The sequence below is a fragment of the Schistocerca piceifrons genome, chromosome 5 (assembly GCF_021461385.2).
Source record: "Schistocerca piceifrons isolate TAMUIC-IGC-003096 chromosome 5, iqSchPice1.1, whole genome shotgun sequence".
In the NCBI taxonomy this organism is placed as follows: Eukaryota; Metazoa; Arthropoda; class Insecta; order Orthoptera; family Acrididae; genus Schistocerca; species Schistocerca piceifrons.
Genome location: NC_060142.1, coordinates 591707323 through 591726023, shown reverse-complemented (window position 1 = coordinate 591726023; position 18701 = coordinate 591707323). Strand labels below are relative to the sequence as shown.

The 18701-nt window shown below is 41.5% G+C and overlaps 1 protein-coding gene across 1 annotated transcript in view; it reads left to right on the top strand.

Moving 5' to 3' along the window:
• LOC124799297 (piezo-type mechanosensitive ion channel component) overlaps window positions 1-18701 on the top strand; it is a 715678-nt gene that overhangs the window by 299302 nt on the left and 397675 nt on the right. The window contains exon 15 of the mRNA XM_047262884.1: window positions 11486-11634. Coding sequence (XP_047118840.1) covers window positions 11486-11634 — 149 coding nt within the window. The remainder of the gene's footprint in view (window positions 1-11485; window positions 11635-18701) is intronic.

Here is an 18701-nt window from a genome sequence, read left to right as displayed (position 1 = left end):
GCTCAGAGCCTTTTGAATCATTTGAACTTCCCATTCCATTCAATGACTGCTTAAGTGCTGCAATTAATCCAATATTATTCTCACAGTTCTTGCAGGAGCAATATATGGGGGGCTATAGAAACTACTAAAAGGTAGAAAATTAAGATGATGGCACATGGATAAACTGAAAGACCAAGAAGTTGTACAGTGTTTCAGAGGTAGTGTTAGGGAATGATTGACAATTACAGGGCAAATGAATACAGGAGAAGAAGAATGGTTAGCTTTGAGAGATGAATAGTGAAAGACAGAAGAGGTTCAAGTAGGTAAAAAGATGAGGGCTAGTAGGAATTCTTGGGTAGCACGAGAGGTATTGAATTTAATTGATGAAAGGAGAAAATATATTTAAAAAATGCAGCAAATGAAGCCGTTGAAAGGCAATAAAAAGTCTAACAAATGAGACTGACAGGAAGTGCAGAATGGCTAAGCAGGAATGGCTAGAGGACAAATTTAAGGACTTAAAAGCATACATCACTAGGGGAAAGATAAATGCTACCTACAGGAAAATTAGAGAGACTTTTGGAGAAAAGAGAATCACCTGTATGAATATCAAGAGCTCAGATGGAAAACCAGCTTGAAACAAAGAAGGGAAAGCAGAAAGGCGGAAGGAGTATATAGTGTGTCTATACATGGGGCAATATTATGAAAATGGAAGAGGATATCGATGAAGATGAGATGAGAGAGATGATGCTACATGAAGAAGTTGACAGAGTGCTGAAAGACATAAGTCAAAACAAGCCCCCTAGAGCAGACAACTTTCTATTAGAACTACTGGTAAAAGTGGGAGAGCAAGCCATGGCAAAACTCTTCTATTTGGTGAGCGAAATGTATGAGACAGGTGAGATGCCCTCAGGCTTTAAGAAGAATACAACAATTCCAATTACAAAGAAAACACGTGCTGTCAGGTGTGGAAATTACCAGACTATCAGTTTAACATATCACGGTTGCAAAATACTAACACAAGTTCCTTACAGAAGATGAATGGAAAAACTGGTAGAAGCTGACCTTGGAGAAGATCATTTTGGATTTTGGAGGAATATAGGAACATAAGAGGCAATACTGACCCTACAACTTGTCTTAGAAGATAGGTTAAGGAAAGGCAAAGCTATGTCTGTAGCATTTGTAGACTTGGAGAAAGCTTTTGAGGATGTTTACTGGAATACTCTTTCAAATTCTAAAGGTGCCATGTATAAAATACATGGAGTGAAAGGCTGTTTACAATTTGTATAGAAACCAGATGGCAGTTACAAGAGTGGAGGGGGACGAAAGGGAAGCTGTGATTTAGAAGGGAGTGAGACATGCTTGTAGCCTATTACTGACATTATTCAATCTGTGCACTGAGCAGGCAGTAAAGGAAACCAGACTGAGGTTCACCAATGACATTGCAATTCTGTCAGTCAGCAAAGGACTTTGAAGAGCAGGTGAACAGAATTGACAGTGTCTCGAAAGGAGGATATAAGATGAACATCAACAATAATAAAACAAAGACAATAGAAACTAGTCAAATTAAATCAGGTGGTTCTGAGGGAATTAGACTAGGGAATTGAGGCACTTTAAAGTAGTAGTTGAGAATTGCTGCTTGGGCAGCAAAATAACTGATGATGGCCAAAGTTCAGAGGAGATAAAATGTAGGCTAGCAGTGGCAAGAAAAGTGTTTCTGAAGAAGAGAAATTTGTCAACATCAAGTGTAGACTTAATTGTTCTAAAAGTATTTGTATGGAGTGTAACCATGTATGGAAATGAAACATGAGCAATAAACAGCTTAGACAAGAAGAGAATAGAAGCTTTCGAAATGTGGTGCTACAAAAGAATGCTGAAGATTAGATGAATAGATCACGTAACTATTGAGGAGGTACTGAATAAAATTGGGGAGACAAGAAATTTGTGGCTCAACCTGACTAGAAGAAGGGATCAGTTTGTAGAGCACATTCTGAGACATAAAGGGACCACCAAATTAGTACTGGAGGGAAGTGTGGGAGATAAAAACCATAGAGAAAGACCAAGAAATGAATACAGTAAGCAGATTCAGAAGGATGTGGGCTGCAGTGGTTACTTGGAGATGATGAGGCTTGCACAGAACAGATTAGCATGGAGAGCTGCATCAAACCAATCTTTGAACAGAAGACCACAACACCAACAACATATAGTATATTTCTAAGTTAGTCACTTAATACTGGTTCTTGAAACTTTCTAAGGTGTGTGTTCAATATTCCCCATTAATTTGTATGTGGTGTGGTCCCATAAACTTGAGCAACATTTAGGATTGGTTGCAAGAGTATTTTGTAAGGAATTTCCTTTGTAGACAGATTTCATTTTTCCCAGTGGGCTCCCAATGAACTGAAGTGTGACTTCTGATTTACATAGGACTGAGTCTTTCCATTTCTTATCCCCCACAACTTGTTACATCCAGTTATTTGTATAAGTTGACAGATTTAAATTGTGACTCATGTGATATTGTAGTCACAGGAAACAAAGGTTTTGTGAAATGCCCATTTTTTTTCTTTCTCTGTGTGATCAGGCCACCCCAAGTTGTGTGTGTGTGTTTTTCAAGGTATTTTACTTCTAAGTTTTTCATTACAGATTTTGGTGAACATTTAGCAGAAACAATTTGTCTTGAACTTTTATGCAAACAGTTCCACACACGTTTTCATGACTTGTGGTTTGCATTCAGCTGTTTGCTAAACATGTCTTCTACTCTTACTTGCTCAGATGTAATGTCACAGCAAAGTACTCGGGACAGAGCAGGTAGGAAATACCATGTGTCAGTAGAATGGTGGGTGCTTCTTTACTCATCCATTACTTGCATTCTATCAAAAATTTTGAGGTATCAAGTTAACATCACCAGTTAATTATACTGTACTCAAAGTGCATTTCCCTGTATATGATGTAGGGCTGAATTAAAATACAATATATGCATTGTAAAAATAATCAGTTATTGAAAAAATAACTTACCAAGCAGCATGGGGAGGACACACATATAAAGGTATAGAAGTTCGCAAGCTTTTGGAGCCAGTGGCTCCTTCTGGCAGAAGGGTTGAAGGGGAAGGAAGAAGTTAGCAGGAAATGGATTCACAAGTTTTGGGAAATGGGCAGAGTTCAGAAAATTCACCCAGAAGCTTGAGTCGAGTCAGGGGAGACTTAACAGATTGGGTGAGAAGGAAAAATGATTGTTGGGGACTGCATGGGATGAGTTTTGAAAATCTGAGAGCTTAAAGGTGGGAGATAGAGTAAATTGTGCAAAAGTTAATACGAGTGGAAAGCTAAGAGCATTATAAGTGGTGAAGATGGGGGTGATAGACAGATCACAGAATAAAAGGTATACTAAACTAAAAGGGAGTGAAGAAAGGAATAGTTACTGACAAGAAATGCTGAGATTTAAGACATGATTGTAAATTAAGGCCAGATGGGTGGTGAGAACCAAGGGCATGCTACACTATGTGATCACAAGTATCTGGAGACCTGGCTGAAAATGACTTACAAATTCGTGGCGCCCTCCATCGGTAATGCTGGAATTCAATGTGGTTTTGGCCCACCCTTAGCCTTGGTGACAGCTTCCGCTCTTGCAGCCATACATTCAATCAGGTGCTGGAAGGTTTCTTGGGGAATGGCAGCCCATTCTTCACGGAGTGCTGCACTGAGGAGAGGTATCGATGACGGTTGGTGAGGCCTGGCACGATGTCGGCATTCAAAAACATCCCAAAGGTGTTCTGTGGGATTCAGGTTGATGCTGTGCAGGCCAGTCCATTACAGGGATGTTATTGTTGTGTAACCACTCAGACACAGGCCATTCAGTATGAACAGGTGTTCGATCGTGTTGAAAGATGCAGTTGCCATCCCCGAATTGCTCTTCAACAGTGGGAAAGAAGAAGGTGCTTAAAACATCAATGTAGGCCTGTGCTGTGATAGTGCCATACAAAACAATAAGGGATGGAAGCCGCCTCCATGAAAAACACGACCACATCATAACACCACCGCCTCTGAATTTTACTGCTGGCATTACACATGCTGGCAGATGACGTTCACCGGGCATTTGCCATACCCACACCCTGCCATTGGATCGCCACATTGTGTACCATGATTTGTCACGTTACACAAAGTTTTTCCACTGTTCAATCGTCCAATGTTTTCACTCTTTACACCAAGTGAAGCGTCGTTTGGGATTTACCGGCATGATGTGTGGCTTATGAGCAGCTGCTCAACCATGAAATCTAAGTTTTCTCACCTCCCGCCTAACTATCACAGTACGTGCAGTGGAACCTGATGCACTTTAGCATTCCTTTCGGATGGTTTGGATAGGTGTCTGCCTATTACACATTATGACCTCCTTCAACTGTCGGCAGTCTGTCAGTCAACAGATGAGGTCGGCCTGTACGCATTTGTGCTTTACGTGTCCCTTCACATTTCCACTTCACAATCACATCGGAAACAGTGGACCTAGGGATGTTTAGGAGTGTGGAAATCTCGCGTACAGATGAATGACACAAGTGACACACAAAAACCTGACCACATTCAAAGTCCGTGAGTTCCGCGGAAAGCCACATTCTGCTCCTTCATGATGTCTAATGACTACTGAGGTCGCTGATATGGAGTACCTGGCAGTAGGTGGCAGCACAATGTACCTAATATTAAAAAGTATGTTTTTGGTGGTGTCTGGATACTTTTGATCACATAGTGTATAACACAAGTTCCCACATGCAGAGTTCTGAGAAACTGGTGTTTGGGTGACAAATGCAGATGGTACATATGGTGAAACAGGCACTGAGGTTATGAAGGTCATGTTTTACAGTATGCTATGCAACAGGATACAGTGTCTTGACAGTATATACCTTCAGCCTCTGCCCATTCATCCTAACTGGTAAATTCGTGATAGTCATGTCTGTGTAAAAGGCAGAAAAGTGTTTATATTACAGCTTGTACACGATGTGTGATTTCACACATCGTTCCCTGCATCACCCTAACTTGTCTTGCGCAGAACTCCAGGCTTTTCATTTCCTGAAAACTGATGACTCCATCATTATCCTGCCAGCAGACAAGGGACCTACCACTGTGGTACTTGACCGACAGGAGTATGTTAATGATGGTATATGCCAGCTGTCTGAAAGCTCCACATACAGCATCTGCCATCAAGATCCCATCCCTGTATACTAACTGATCTACAGCCGCTTCATAAAACCTCAGCCCCTCACAAGGACTAACACCACAATCCATAGAACTTCTTACATCCCTCAAACCACATAAGGTACACTTTTTACCATATTCCTGGTATCCACAAACCCAATCAATCCAGTCATCCCACCGCTGCTGGCTTCAAAGCACCTACCAAGCACCTCTCTGCTTTAGTTGATAAACACCTGCAACCTGTTGTACAAAGACTTCCCTCCTCTCTTAAAAATACCAACCATTTGCTAAATCCTCTGACATAACTTTACCTTTGAGGGGCAGATATGCAGATCAGCAGCATGGCCAGGGGCAGCAGGATGGCTCCTTCCTACACCATCCTTTTCATGCGTTGCTTGAATGGGGCTTTCCTGGGATTCATAAGCCTTCAGCCTGTGGTTTGGTTCAGCTACACTGATGAATCTTTGCCGTATGGATTCGTGGTGAAGCTGACCTGTTATAATTCTTGGAATCCATAAATACATTCTCCCAATTTAATTTCAGTTGGTCCTATTCCGAATCTTATGCCACTTTCTAGATGTTGACCTCATTCTGACTGTGGGTCAGCTACACCCTTCTCTTCACATTAAAGCTAATGAGAAACAACGGTACTTACATTTTGACAGTTGCAGTCCTTTCCATGTCAAGCATTCCCTCCCATCAAGCCTTGGCATTCAAGGTAAACATATTTGTTCACATGTGGACTCTTTACTGCAATAACCACGATTTTCACCTCAGCATTCACTGGATAGAATTAGTGCCACTAGCCTAGTTAAAAAGCAAATTTCCCAGGGCATCACATCCAATTCTGGTGCTACTGATCCCTCATAGAACAACTTAGGAGTACCCCTTGTCACTCAGTTTTATTCTCGTCTTGAATGTATTAATCAGTTACTTTGACAACGCTACAACTTCCTAAAATCATACCCTCAAATAAGATCCATTCTGTCTGATTTTTGCCTACCACACATAGAAGAGCTTATCATCAGCCTCCCAAGCTCCGCAAGGTCCTTGTCAGACTATATCCTCCTTTTGTACTTGTTTCCCTAATGTATGCTCCTTCCTTGTGGCCATTCTCACTGTAAGACTTGCGTTATGCATCTTCCTACCCCCACCTATACAGGCTTCTAACTGGCAAAACTTATACTATCAGAAACAAAACGTTGTGTAGTAGATGTTGTGTAAACACTGTTCGACCTTGTACATTGGCATGACTACCACAAAGTTATCAGTTAAGATAAATGGGTGTAGGCATAGGGTGTGTACTGGCAACACACAATACCCTGTAGCAGAGCATATTGTAGAACATGAGTGTTGTGACCTCAGTGCCTGTTTCACCATATGTACCGTTTGGTTTCTTCTCCCAGACACCATTTTCTTAGAGCTCCAGATGTGGTACCTGGCATGACAGCATGTTCTTGGTTCTCAGCACCTACCTGGCCTTAATTTACGTTAATGTCTTCAGTCTCAGCATTTCTTGTCAGTAACTATTCCTTTCTTCACTGCCTTTTAGTATTCTATACCTTTTATTTTCTAATCTGTTCTCCAAGTACTTCCCCCCTCCTGCCTCTCCCCTCCCCCACCTCTACCACATACAATGTGCATAGCTTTCTGCTCTTATTAACTCGCACACAGTGTTTTGTCAGTGATACCAGACTCTATCTTCCACCTTTAAACTCACAGGTTGAAAATCACATCCAGTGCAGTCCCCAATAATCAGTGTTTTCTTCTCATCCCGTCTGGTAAGTCTCCGCTGACCCAACATTATGGGCAACTTCTCTGAACTCTCCTTATTTCCTAAACCATCCCAATCCTTTTCCTTCACCACTCTTCCTTTCCCTGCAACCCTTCTGCCAGAAGGAGCAGCCACTGGCTCTGAAAGCTTGCAAATTTTAGTGCCTTTATATGCGTGTTTTCCAACTACTGCTTGGTGAGTAGGTTTTTTATCTATCAACTTCATTATAAATCCAAGATATGTATTGTGATACCTTGCATGAGCCATCAATTATTCTGAGGTATGATTCTTGCTGGAAAGCACAGTTAGTTCGTTAGTTAGTTACATATTCCATGGATCATTCGAATGATTCTTTTATCAGAATGATGTGGAACAAGTCAATTTACAGGATATTTACACTTGATTAGTATTAACATCAATGAACACATTGTTTTTGCCGTACTTGTATAAATACACCTAAAAAAATTCTTTTTCTGGGCAATGAGTTTTTAAATAAAATTTGTCCATGGAAGAGAAGAAATTGTCTAGAAAAAATGATTTTGGGTTAGACATAAAACTAACTTTGCTAAGTGTCAGACATTTCATGTTATTGGCTAAATTATTACAAATTTTTCCTACATGATGAACTCCTTTCTAAGCAATGGCAGGTTCATTAATGTGTAATGAAGTTAATTTTTTCCACTGTTTTTCTCAAATTGTGATGGATTATGTATGACAAATTTCTTTTGCTAATATCTGTATTATGATGGTGCAGTTGAAATTCTGAAGTTCTTGAAGAGGTCCCTACAGGAAGACTGCAGGTGAACACCACATATACCGTATTTACTCGAATCTAAGCCACACCTGAAAAATGAGACTCGAAATCAAGGAAAAAAAAATTACCCGAATCTAAGCCGCACCTGAAATTTGAGACTTGAAATTCAATAGGAGAGAAAAGTTTTAGGCCGCACCTCCAAATCGAAACAAAGTTGGTCCATTTTAATATGAGACACAATTTAGGTTGAATCAGTGACGATACAGCTACAGTAGTTTGGTTCAAGTCGTAAGCTTAGCAGTTAAGCTTTACCAGGTAGCCATTGCTATGCATGAGGTGCTCCATCCATATTTATATGGGTACCCTTTCTTTTTCATGTGTTTCGTCTGGTTTGAATTGATTGCTTATTTTTCTTTGATCTCATAAGTGCCATTCTCTTTGTTATAGGTGTTTGTCACTCTAAGCTGAAAATGCATTATTGTACTGTGTCATGCATTGTTTGTCGCATTCTGATAATGATTGTTTACGGCCTGTTGCCGCTCGCGGCATGGCTTGCTTTTGTGCGCGCTACCGCCGCTTACAATGAAAAAAAAAAAGAGAAGAATTGTCTCATTAGCGAAACAATGGCAAGAGACTGCTATTTGTTGTTACTTACACTGCTGCTTTCTTTGATAATGATCAACAAGAACCAAATAATAGACTGCGTATGATAGAAGATGTTCTGAACGAGAGTTTAGCGAACATTTTTCTCCGTTAGAAAATCTTTGCAGACGCCTCTTTAGTACATTACATTCTGCACAGAAATTAGAGTCATCTTAGATTTAAAAATCTAATCAATTGTCGTGCTTCATTTCTGACTATCGTTATTGGGCATAAGAATAATACGAATATAAACATGACATGATATGTATATTCTTCCACGTTTGCTGTTGTCTCACTGTAGTTTTGTAGTTTATTAGGCAGACAGGATTTAAATGAGATAGCAGCAAACACGAAAGAATACATCGCAAAATGTTTATATTCGTATTATTCTTATGGTGAAGAGAATACTGCACGTGATTCACAATTCATTCTTCTCACAGGTAGGAAAAAATTCAGAAAAGACCCCTAACAGTCTTGCCAGTCGGATTTTCGTTGTACATTGAAATGCTGCTACATTCGAAGATGAACAATACAGAATTTGTATTTACTTCATTGGATAATGTATGAAAATGCAGTGGTCGAAACTCGGGGCGGAGAAAAAAGCTCATCCTCAACCGTTTTTTTTTTTTTTTTTTTTTTTTTTTGCGCAGAGGTTTTGGCGCCAGTATTTATCTTTGTGCCTGCAAAGCAAGCCTGTGTAGCGCTACATATATTCAACAGCAGAAGTTAGTTGTGGCAGCACTTAACAACATTTTTCAGAACTTCCACTTACTTTGCACTCGATTCTAAGCCGTAAGCGGTTTTGTGGATTACAAAAACCGGAAAAAAGTGCAGCTTAGATTCGAGTAAATACGGTAATTCTTTGTGCTCACTTTTGTGCAGTCAATGCTCTCACTGTTAAATGATGAGCTACATGAGAAAATTATTCAGTAATAAAATGCTGGATGGAAATATGCAAAATATGTCGGGACATTGATTTGCTTGTTTCAAAGACTAAAGGTTATATGGAAAGCAAAAGTAGCTGAAATTAATTGTTTCAGCAGTTCAGTAATATGCTTCCTCCAAGTTTTCATCAATATGCACGCAGAAAAATTTGGAGCAATGTATTCTGTTTACTGACTCCTGTTAAAGTGCCACATCACAATTGGTATGACTCTATTTGGTGTAAGGAAATGAATATTGTGTGTTTTCTCAAAATTTGAGGAGAATCCATTTTCAGAGAACCACTTAATAATTCTTTGGGAAATATCATGAACAGTCTCTTCTGTTGCTTTCTCTCTAACAGGATTTATTATAACACTTAAGTCATCTGCAAAAAGTACCAATTCTGCTTGATGGATGTTAAGTGGAAGCTCACTCATATATTTAAGGAACAGGAGTGGACCCCAAATTGAATCTTGCAGGGTTCGCTTTGTGATTTCCCACTAGCCACTAAAATTTCCCCTCCTTCCAACTTTTTTGAATTATTCAGCACAACTTTTTGCATTTTGTTTATTAAGTATGACTCAAATCACCTATGTATAAGTCCATCAATTCCTTACTTAGTTACTAACTTTACTTTACATGTGGCAAGAGCCTTATCGACCATATGCCTGCTCTATGAGCCTCTTGCACTTCTGCCTGTCCAATGCGCTGTTTGTCCAGTTGCTGTTGCTGTTCATCCTAGTTGTGTCCTCCTGAATGTTATCCTGCCATCTGATCTGGGTCTCCCTCTTCCTCTCGTTCCATCTATTGTTGTGCTGAATGCCTGTCTAGGTAGTCTATTCTCTGTCATTCTATATGGCCTGCCCAATTCAACCTTCTCCTCTTGAGCACTTTGACGATGTTATGGTGTTTGTACAGTCCTCTTAATTCTTCATTTCTTCTTATTCTCCATTCCACGTTATTTTCGTCGTATACAGGCCCTAAAATTTTCCTTACTACTTTTCTTTTGAATATTAACAGTTTCTCTTCATCTTTCTTTCTAAATATTAATGTTTCACATCCATATAACATCATAGGTACAATGGTCAATTGATATAAGCAGCTTTTTAAGTTACTCCTAAGTGATCTTCTTTTTAGAATTTTGATGAAACTAAAAAGTGTCTTGTTTGCTTTTGATAAATGGGCATCTGTTTCTATATCTGTTCTGTTGTTATTACTAAAAAGACTTCCTAGGTACTTGAAGTGGTCAACAGTCTTGAAATTGAATCCATCTACAGTCAGAGGTGCATCTTCTCTGGTTTTCTTACTTTTGGGCAGGTATTCAGTCTTTTCTTCATTAACGTGTAATCCTGTTTTCTCAGCAATTTTGTAGTAATTTTGCATCATTCTGATTAATTCTGAGTTGGAACTACTTATTAGTGCTACATCATCAGCATAGGCAGGTCTTGTAATGTTCACATCCTGTAGCTGGATCCCTTGTGGACTGGTTTTACAAAATTCTCTATCGATTTTCTCTAGGACAAGGTTAAATAAAATAGGTGAAATGGCATCCCCTTGTCTCAGTCCAGTGTACACCTTAAAGTCTTCAGTTTCTCCTACCAGTGTCTTTATGTGACATAAAGTTTCATCTATACACATTTTAACTAATCTGATTTATTTTGAAGGTATTTTAAATTCCTTCATTATATTTAGGAGTGTCTGTCGGTGTATGCTATCGTAGGCCTTTTTAAAATCTATGAATAATATGTGGACATCTACATTGAATTCCTACGCCTTCTCAGTTACTTGTCTTAGGGTGAATAAGTGATCTAATGTGCATCTGTTTCTGCGGAAACCGCATTGGTAGTCCCCAATCAGTTCTTCTGTTATTAGTATCAGCCTGTTTAATAGGCAGCTCGATAAGATTTTGTAGGCGACGTCCTGTAAGGCAATTCCTCTGTAGTTATCACAAACAAGTGGATCATTCTTCTTAAATTCCATAAAATGTAAATTTTTTAAGAGAGTAACATGATCAACACAATCATACACCTTGGAAAGATCACAAAAATACCAATACCACGTCATTAAATAACAATACTTCGAAGGGTGACACTGCCATGTGTTGTTTTTACTTTTACAGCTGTCCTATATAATGTGGAGGAGAATGATTTTTTATTTCTAGTTGATAGTTATTGTTCCTTTTTACTGATGATATTGTGATGTCAATGTCACTGACATATATTTTTTTACTTTTACAGCTGTCATATAGGATGTGGAGGAGAATGATGTTTGGCTTTTGGTTGACAGTTATTGTGTATTCAATGTCAATTCTGATATTGGTATATACATATCAATTTGATAATTTCTCAGAGTACTGGGCAAAGTACCTGCATATTCCTTTAACACTGTAAGTATGCTGTGATTATTATTATTATTATTATTCTTTCTTTTCTCAGATGTTATTATTATTATTATTATTATTATTATTATTATTTGCATTCAGTAAATTTCAGTTTCACATTGTTTGTATTTTCTGTTTTGTCTCATTAACATTTTTATTTGTCTAAATCTCTACACATAGAAACTGAAGTCCACTGCTCATTTCTCTTTGTATATTCAGTCAAATGTCAGGAATTACTGTATGGATTTTGATGTAATTTTTACTGATAGATAGACTGATATACGAGAGAGATTTGTGTTTACAATGTATAAATATTTAATGCAAATTTAATGCAAATTGGATAAACTACGATGAATTAAAGTCAACTGCCACTGTTTGTGAAATTTTAGAAACATTCATAGTAAGTCTGTGGAAATACAAAGATCATGCAATATTGGTTGGAGGCAACTTTAAACTAATGAGTATGGACTGATAGACTGGAACATCTATGGACTCATTGCAGCGGATACAGGCAAACTCAGTCTTGCGAAGTACTGTTGAATGCTTTTTCCAAAAATTGTCTTGAGCAGCTAGTTAGCCAGTTTGCATAAAATGGAAATATTGTAGACCTTGTAGCTGCAAGCAGTTCTGACCTTATCAATGGTATTAGTATGGAGACAGGAATCAGTGACCATGATGTCATCATAGAGACTGTGGTTAAGTTAATAAAGAGCAGATAAGCAGTTGTTAGCATCTCACATAGACAATGAACTGACATCATTTAGCTCCAGTTGATAAACATAGAGCAATTATGGGCAAAGTTTAAACAGATTGTAAATTGTGGTCTGGAGAACTATGTGCCTAGTAAGTGGATTAAGGGAGGAAAGACCACAGTGGTTTAACAACAAAATTTGAAAAATGCCGAGGAAGCAAAGGCTGTTGCTCTCTCGGTTCGAAAGAGAGCACACAAATGAAGAACTTCTACTAAGTTCATGCAACTGTAAAAAAAAAAAAAAAAAAAAAAAGGTAGTGTATGAACCATACAACAATACCACCATTGTACCTTAGCAAAGGTCTGGCCGAGAAGCTGAGAAAATTCTGGTTCTATGTAAAATCACTATGTGAGTCTAAAGATTGTATCCAGTCACTTGTAGAGCAGTCTGGTTTGACAGTGGGCGACAGCAAAAGGAGAGCAGAGGTTGTAATCATTCATGCAGGAGAATTGTAAAAACATACCATTGTTTGACCATTGAACATACTGACATATGGACAACATAGTAATAAGAATCCCTGGTTTAGAGAAACAACTGAAAGAGTTGAAAACAAATAAGTCACCAGGCCAGAATAAAATTCCAATTTGGTTTTACAGAGAGTACTCTGTGACACTATCCCCTTCCTAGCTGGCATTTATCACAAATCACTCACCCAGCACAAAGTCCCAAGCAACTGGAAAGGAGCACAGATGACTCCTGTATATAAGAAGGCCGAAAAGAATGGACCCACAGAATTACAGACCAATATCCTGAACTTCGGTTTGCTGCAGCATTCTTGAATGTATTGTCAGTTTGAATATAATGAATTTCCTTGAATCAGAGAAGCTTCTGTCCACAAATCAGCACAGATTTAGAAAGCATCAGATGTGGCAAACTGAACTTGCCCTTTTCTCACATGATATGCTGTGAACTCTCATTGAAGGGCAACAGATACTGTATATTCCATGTTTGTAGATTTCCAGAAAGTGTTTGACATGGTGTCCCATTGCAGGCTGTTAAAGAAGGTACAAGCATACAAAATAAGTTCCCAGATATGTGAGTGGCTCAGAGGCTTCTTAAGCAACAGAATCCAGTTTATTATCTCAGACGGCGAATCTTCATCAGGGACAAGGGTACCATCAGGAGTGCTCCAGGGAAGTGTGATATGACTACTCTTATTTTCTATATACATATATGATCTGGTGGACAGAATGGGGAGCAATCTGTGGTTGTTTGGTGATGAAGCTGTGGCACACGGGAAGGTGTCAAAGATGAGAGGCTGTAGGATGATACAAGGTGACATAGACAAAATTTCTAATGGGTGTGATGAATGGCAGCTCGCTCTAAATGTAGAAAAATGTAGGTTAATGCTATGGGGTAGGAAAAACAGACTTATGATGTTCAGATACAGCATTTACAGTGTCCTGCATGACACATTCATGTCAATTAAATATCTGGGCATAATGCTGCAAAGTGATGTGAAATGGAATGAGCATCTAAGGATAGTAATAGGAAAGCAAATAGTTGACTTTAATTTATTGGCAGAATTTTGGGAAAGTGTGGTTCATCTGTAAAGGAGACCACATATAGGACACTAGTGTGATCCATTCTTAAATCCTGCAAGAGTGTTTCAGACCTGCATCAACTTGTATTAAAGGAAGACATTGAAGCAATTCACAGATGGGCTCCTAGATTTGTTAACGGCAGGTTTGCATAGTGCGGAAGTGTTACAAAGATGGTTTGGGAACACAAATGGGAATTCCTGGAGGGAAGGCGATGTTCTTTTTGAAGAACACTATCGAGAAAATTGAGAGAACTGGCATCTGAAGCTGACTGCAGAATGATTCTACTGCTACTAACATACATTTCACTTAAGGACCACAAGGATAAGTTGAGAGAAATTGAGGCTCGTACAGAGATGTATAAACAATCTTTTTTTTCTCTCTCTCTCTCACCTTGTGTGTGAATGGAACAGGAATGGAAATGACTATTAGTGGTACAGGATAATCTCCACCATGCACGGTATGCTGGCTTGTAGACTAGAGATACCAACAACTACAAAGGTGTTTTAATCCATGTGGACACAAACTCCATCCGCAGCAGCAGTGAGGAAGAGATTGTAAGTGATACCCAGAATCTGATTAGGTTGACAAAAACTGTGTACACAACCTCTAGGCTGGTAATTAGCGGAATTGCTCACAGAAGATCTGTAAGTAATACTTATGCCAATAGAATAAATAGCGGTATTGAGGAACAGTGTGACAGACTGGAGACAGTGTTCATTGACCCAAGAAAGTTTTTTAATGATAAATGTGTGGGTAGGGATGGCCTACATCTCAGTAGGTTAGGCTGTATGAATTTCTGTAAAATGTTCGTAGAAGTATGTAAAATCCTAAAAAGCAAGGGAAACTGATAATTATGATGGAGGTGACAAAGCAGAGGTACATATGGGGAGAGAAAAAAAAGAAAGAAAGAAAACACCAAAGAGGTGCTGCATGTGAAATCATAGTCAGAAACAAAAACGCACCGCTGATGCACTGAAATATCAATGGCTTAACAGCAAAACCGCCAAAACTTAAATACTCTAAAATTGATGAAATGAAAATTCTGCTTTCAGAATATGTGAACATGAAAATAACCTGCCTAAATGAATCCTGGCTTACAGAAGATTGTTTACAAGTTTTAAACAGTGTTAATAAGCTAGCAACTTTTGTAGCTTGTTGCTTACTCAGTATGTTATAAAGTAATGGAAGACTCAAATTATTTAAATGAAGAGTATGTGTCTGAGAATTGCTGTATAGAAGTAAGCAATCTGAGTACAGTGATTATAACAGTTTATAGAATTTCTGGGTGTTCTACAACAAAAATGTTCTTAGCTAATTTCCAGTGCCTCATACAAAAAGTTAGGAAAAAATGTAAGAAAAAAAATAGTAATTGTGACAGACTTCAACTTAAATTTATTAGTTGATAGCTGTGATTAAAAAAAATTGTGCTTAATACAAAAATGTTGTTTCAAGTTAAACTGCTCTGAAAGTGCTAGAGAAAACAGCAAATCAGAGATGTGCATTGATAATAATATTACAAACTACCAATTTGAAAGTGGAAAAAAAGTACTGCTTAGACCTAGATATTTCAGACCATTCAGCTCTGTTTATTGAGTGCCTAATGAGCACAAGACATATGGATTTATTTCACAATAAAACAAGTGCTGTGAGCTGGTCTGTAGACTGCTGCAGTTCAACCACCATAAACAGTGATAAATTCTTAAATTGTTCTTACATACATTTAATGACTGTTTACTACCTAGATATTGGCAAAAAAAGCAAGCAGTAAATTTGAATGGATTACACCAGTAATAAAAATTTCTGGTGCTGGAAAAAGGAAACTCTACAATGAGTTAGAATCAAACAGAAATCCTGATTTTGTTGTGTATGTCAAACTCTATAAAGCTGTATTCAGGAGAGCTAAAAAAATTGCCAATAATACCTTCATCCTCCAACATAGTAATAAGACAAAAGAAATAAGAAGCTATAGTTAAGTCATGAGATTTTGAAAATTGTTTGAAAATGATACAGTAATAAACCCATTTCAAATGTAAAATTATTTCAGTGATTCTTCTTAAATGTAGTGAGATTGGATGTAAACATAGCAGCCTATTAAGACAATGAAAAATTTTCATAAGCAAGGAAAACAACTAAACATATCTTTCAAACAGTTTGAAAAAATCACCCAAAGGCACATGGAAAATGAACATTTGTCTTAAAAAAAACCTCATCTGGTTAGGATGAAATACCCACATCAGGAGAGTGTGTAATATCATTTCACACTGTCAGTTATCATGGATGTTTTCCAAATGTATCAAAATATGCTGAGATAAAACCACTACTCAAAAAGGGATCAACAGAAAATGTGGAGAATTACTGACCCCCTCCCCCCATATCTCTCTCTCTCTCTCTCTCTCTCTCTCTCTCTCTCTCTCTCTCTCTCTCTCTATCTCTCTCTGTTTCCCCCCCCTCTCGCCCCCTCTCCCCACCCCCCTCTTTCCTGTCAGTAATTTCTAAAATGTTTGAAAAAAGATGGCTGCAAAACAAACTCAAAAATTTCTTACTGTAAATGACTTAATTTTTAAAAACTACTTTGTACACCAACAGTGAAAACCATTGTAAATGTAATCAGTGAGTGTACTCAAAAGGTATGCTCCTTGTCAGATAAGGATACAAAGGTCATAAGAATCAGACACACTGCATTGCTGTAGTTCCCCTCTTAAATAACAGATAGGAAACAAAGAGTAATTATAACTTCAAATTCAAGAGATTATTTGTCAGACTGAAAACAATTGGCCAAGAGTCCTGCAGAGTTTGATATTTGGTCCCCACCTATTTCTTTTCTACGTAAATGACCTATATGACCTATAATTGTAAATGATGCACTTGAAAGAATTCCAGAAAGTGTCATATATACTTTAGAGGAACTTGAATACTGGTTCCATCAAAGTAAACTAAACCAACTCCTCCCCCCTCTGCCTAACTCCTCCCCCCTCTGCCTAACTCCTCCCCCCTCTGCCTAACTCCTCCCCCCTCTGCCTAACTCCTCCCCCCTCTGCCTAACTCCTCCCCCCTCTGCCTAACTCCTCCCCCCTCTGCCTAACTCCTCCCCCCTCTGCCTAACTCCTCCCCCCTCTGCCTAACTCCTCCCCCCTCTGCCTAACTCCTCCCCCCTCTGCCTAACTCCTCCCCCCTCTGCCTAACTCCTCCCCCCTCTGCCTAACTCCTCCCCCCTCTGCCTAACTCCTCCCCCCTCTGCCTAACTCCTCCCCCCTCTGCCTAACTCCTCCCCCCTCTGCCTAACTCCTCCCCCCCCTGCCTAACTCCTCCCCCCCCTGCCTAACTCCTCCCCCCCCTGCCTGACTCCTCCCCCCCCTGCCTGACTCCTCCCCCCCCTGCCTGACTCCTCCCCCCCCCTGCCTGACTCCTCCCCCCCTGCCTGACTCCTCCCCCCCTGCCTGACTCCTCCCCCCCTGCCTGACTCCTCCCCCCCCTGCCTGACTCCTCCCCCCCCTGCCTGACTCCTCCCCCCCCTGCCTGACTCCTCCCCCCCCTGCCTGACTCCTCCCCCCCCTGCCTGACTCCTCCCCCCCTGCCTGACTCCTCCCCCCCCTGCCTGACTCCTCCCCCCCCTGCCTGACTCCTCCCCCCCCTGCCTGACTCCTCCCCCCCCCTGCCTGACTCCTCCCCCCCCTGCCTGACTCCTCCCCCCCCCTGCCTGACTCCTCCCCCCCCTGCCTGACTCCTCCCCCCCCTGCCTGACTCCTCCCCCCTCTGCCTGACTCCTCCCCCCTCTGCCTGACTCCTCCCCCCTCTGCCTGACTCCTCCCCCCTCTGCCTGACTCCTCCCCCCTCTGCCTGACTCCTCCCCCCTCTGCCTGACTCCTCCCCCCTCTGCCTGACTCCTCCCCCCTCTGCCTGACTCCTCCCCCCTCTGCCTGACTCCTCCCCCCTCTGCCTGACTCCTCCCCCCTCTGCCTGACTCCTCCCCCCTCTGCCTGACTCCTCCCCCCTCTGCCTGACTCCTCCCCCCTCTGCCTGACTCCTCCCCCCTCTGCCTGACTCCTCCCCCCTCTGCCTGACTCCTCCCCCCTCTGCCTGACTCCTCCCCCCTCTGCCTGACTCCTCCCCCCTCTGCCTGACTCCTCCCCCCTCTGCCTGACTCCTCCCCCCTCTGCCTGACTCCTCCCCCCTCTGCCTGACTCCTCCCCCCTCTGCCTGACTCCTCCCCCCTCTGCCTGACTCCTCCCCCCTCTGCCTGACTCCTCCCCCCTCTGCCTGACTCCTCCCCCCTCTGCCTGACTCCTCCCCCCTCTGCCTGACTCCTCCCCCCCCCTCTGCCTGACTCCTCCCCCCCCCCTCTGCCTGACTCCTCCCCCCCCCTCTGCCTGACTCCTCCCCCCCCCTCTGCCTGACTCCTCCCCCCCCCCTCTGCCTGACTCCTCCCCCCCCTCTGCCTGACTCCTCCCCCCCCCCCACTGCCTGACTCCTCCCCCCCCCCTCTGCCTGACTCCTCCCCCCCTCTGCCTGACTCCTCCCCCCCCCTCTGCCTGACTCCTCCCCCCCCCCCCCTCTGCCTGACTCCTCCCCCCCCCTCTGCCTGACTCCTCCCCCCCGCCCTCTGCCTGACTCCTCCCCCCCCCCCCTCTGCCTGACTCCTCCCCCCCCCCCTCTGCCTGACTCCTCCCCCCCCTCTGCCTGACTCCTCCCCCCCCCCTCTGCCTGACTCCTCCCCCCCCCTCTGCCTGACTCCCCCCCCCCCTCTGCCTGACTCCTCCCCCCCCCTCTGCCTGACTCC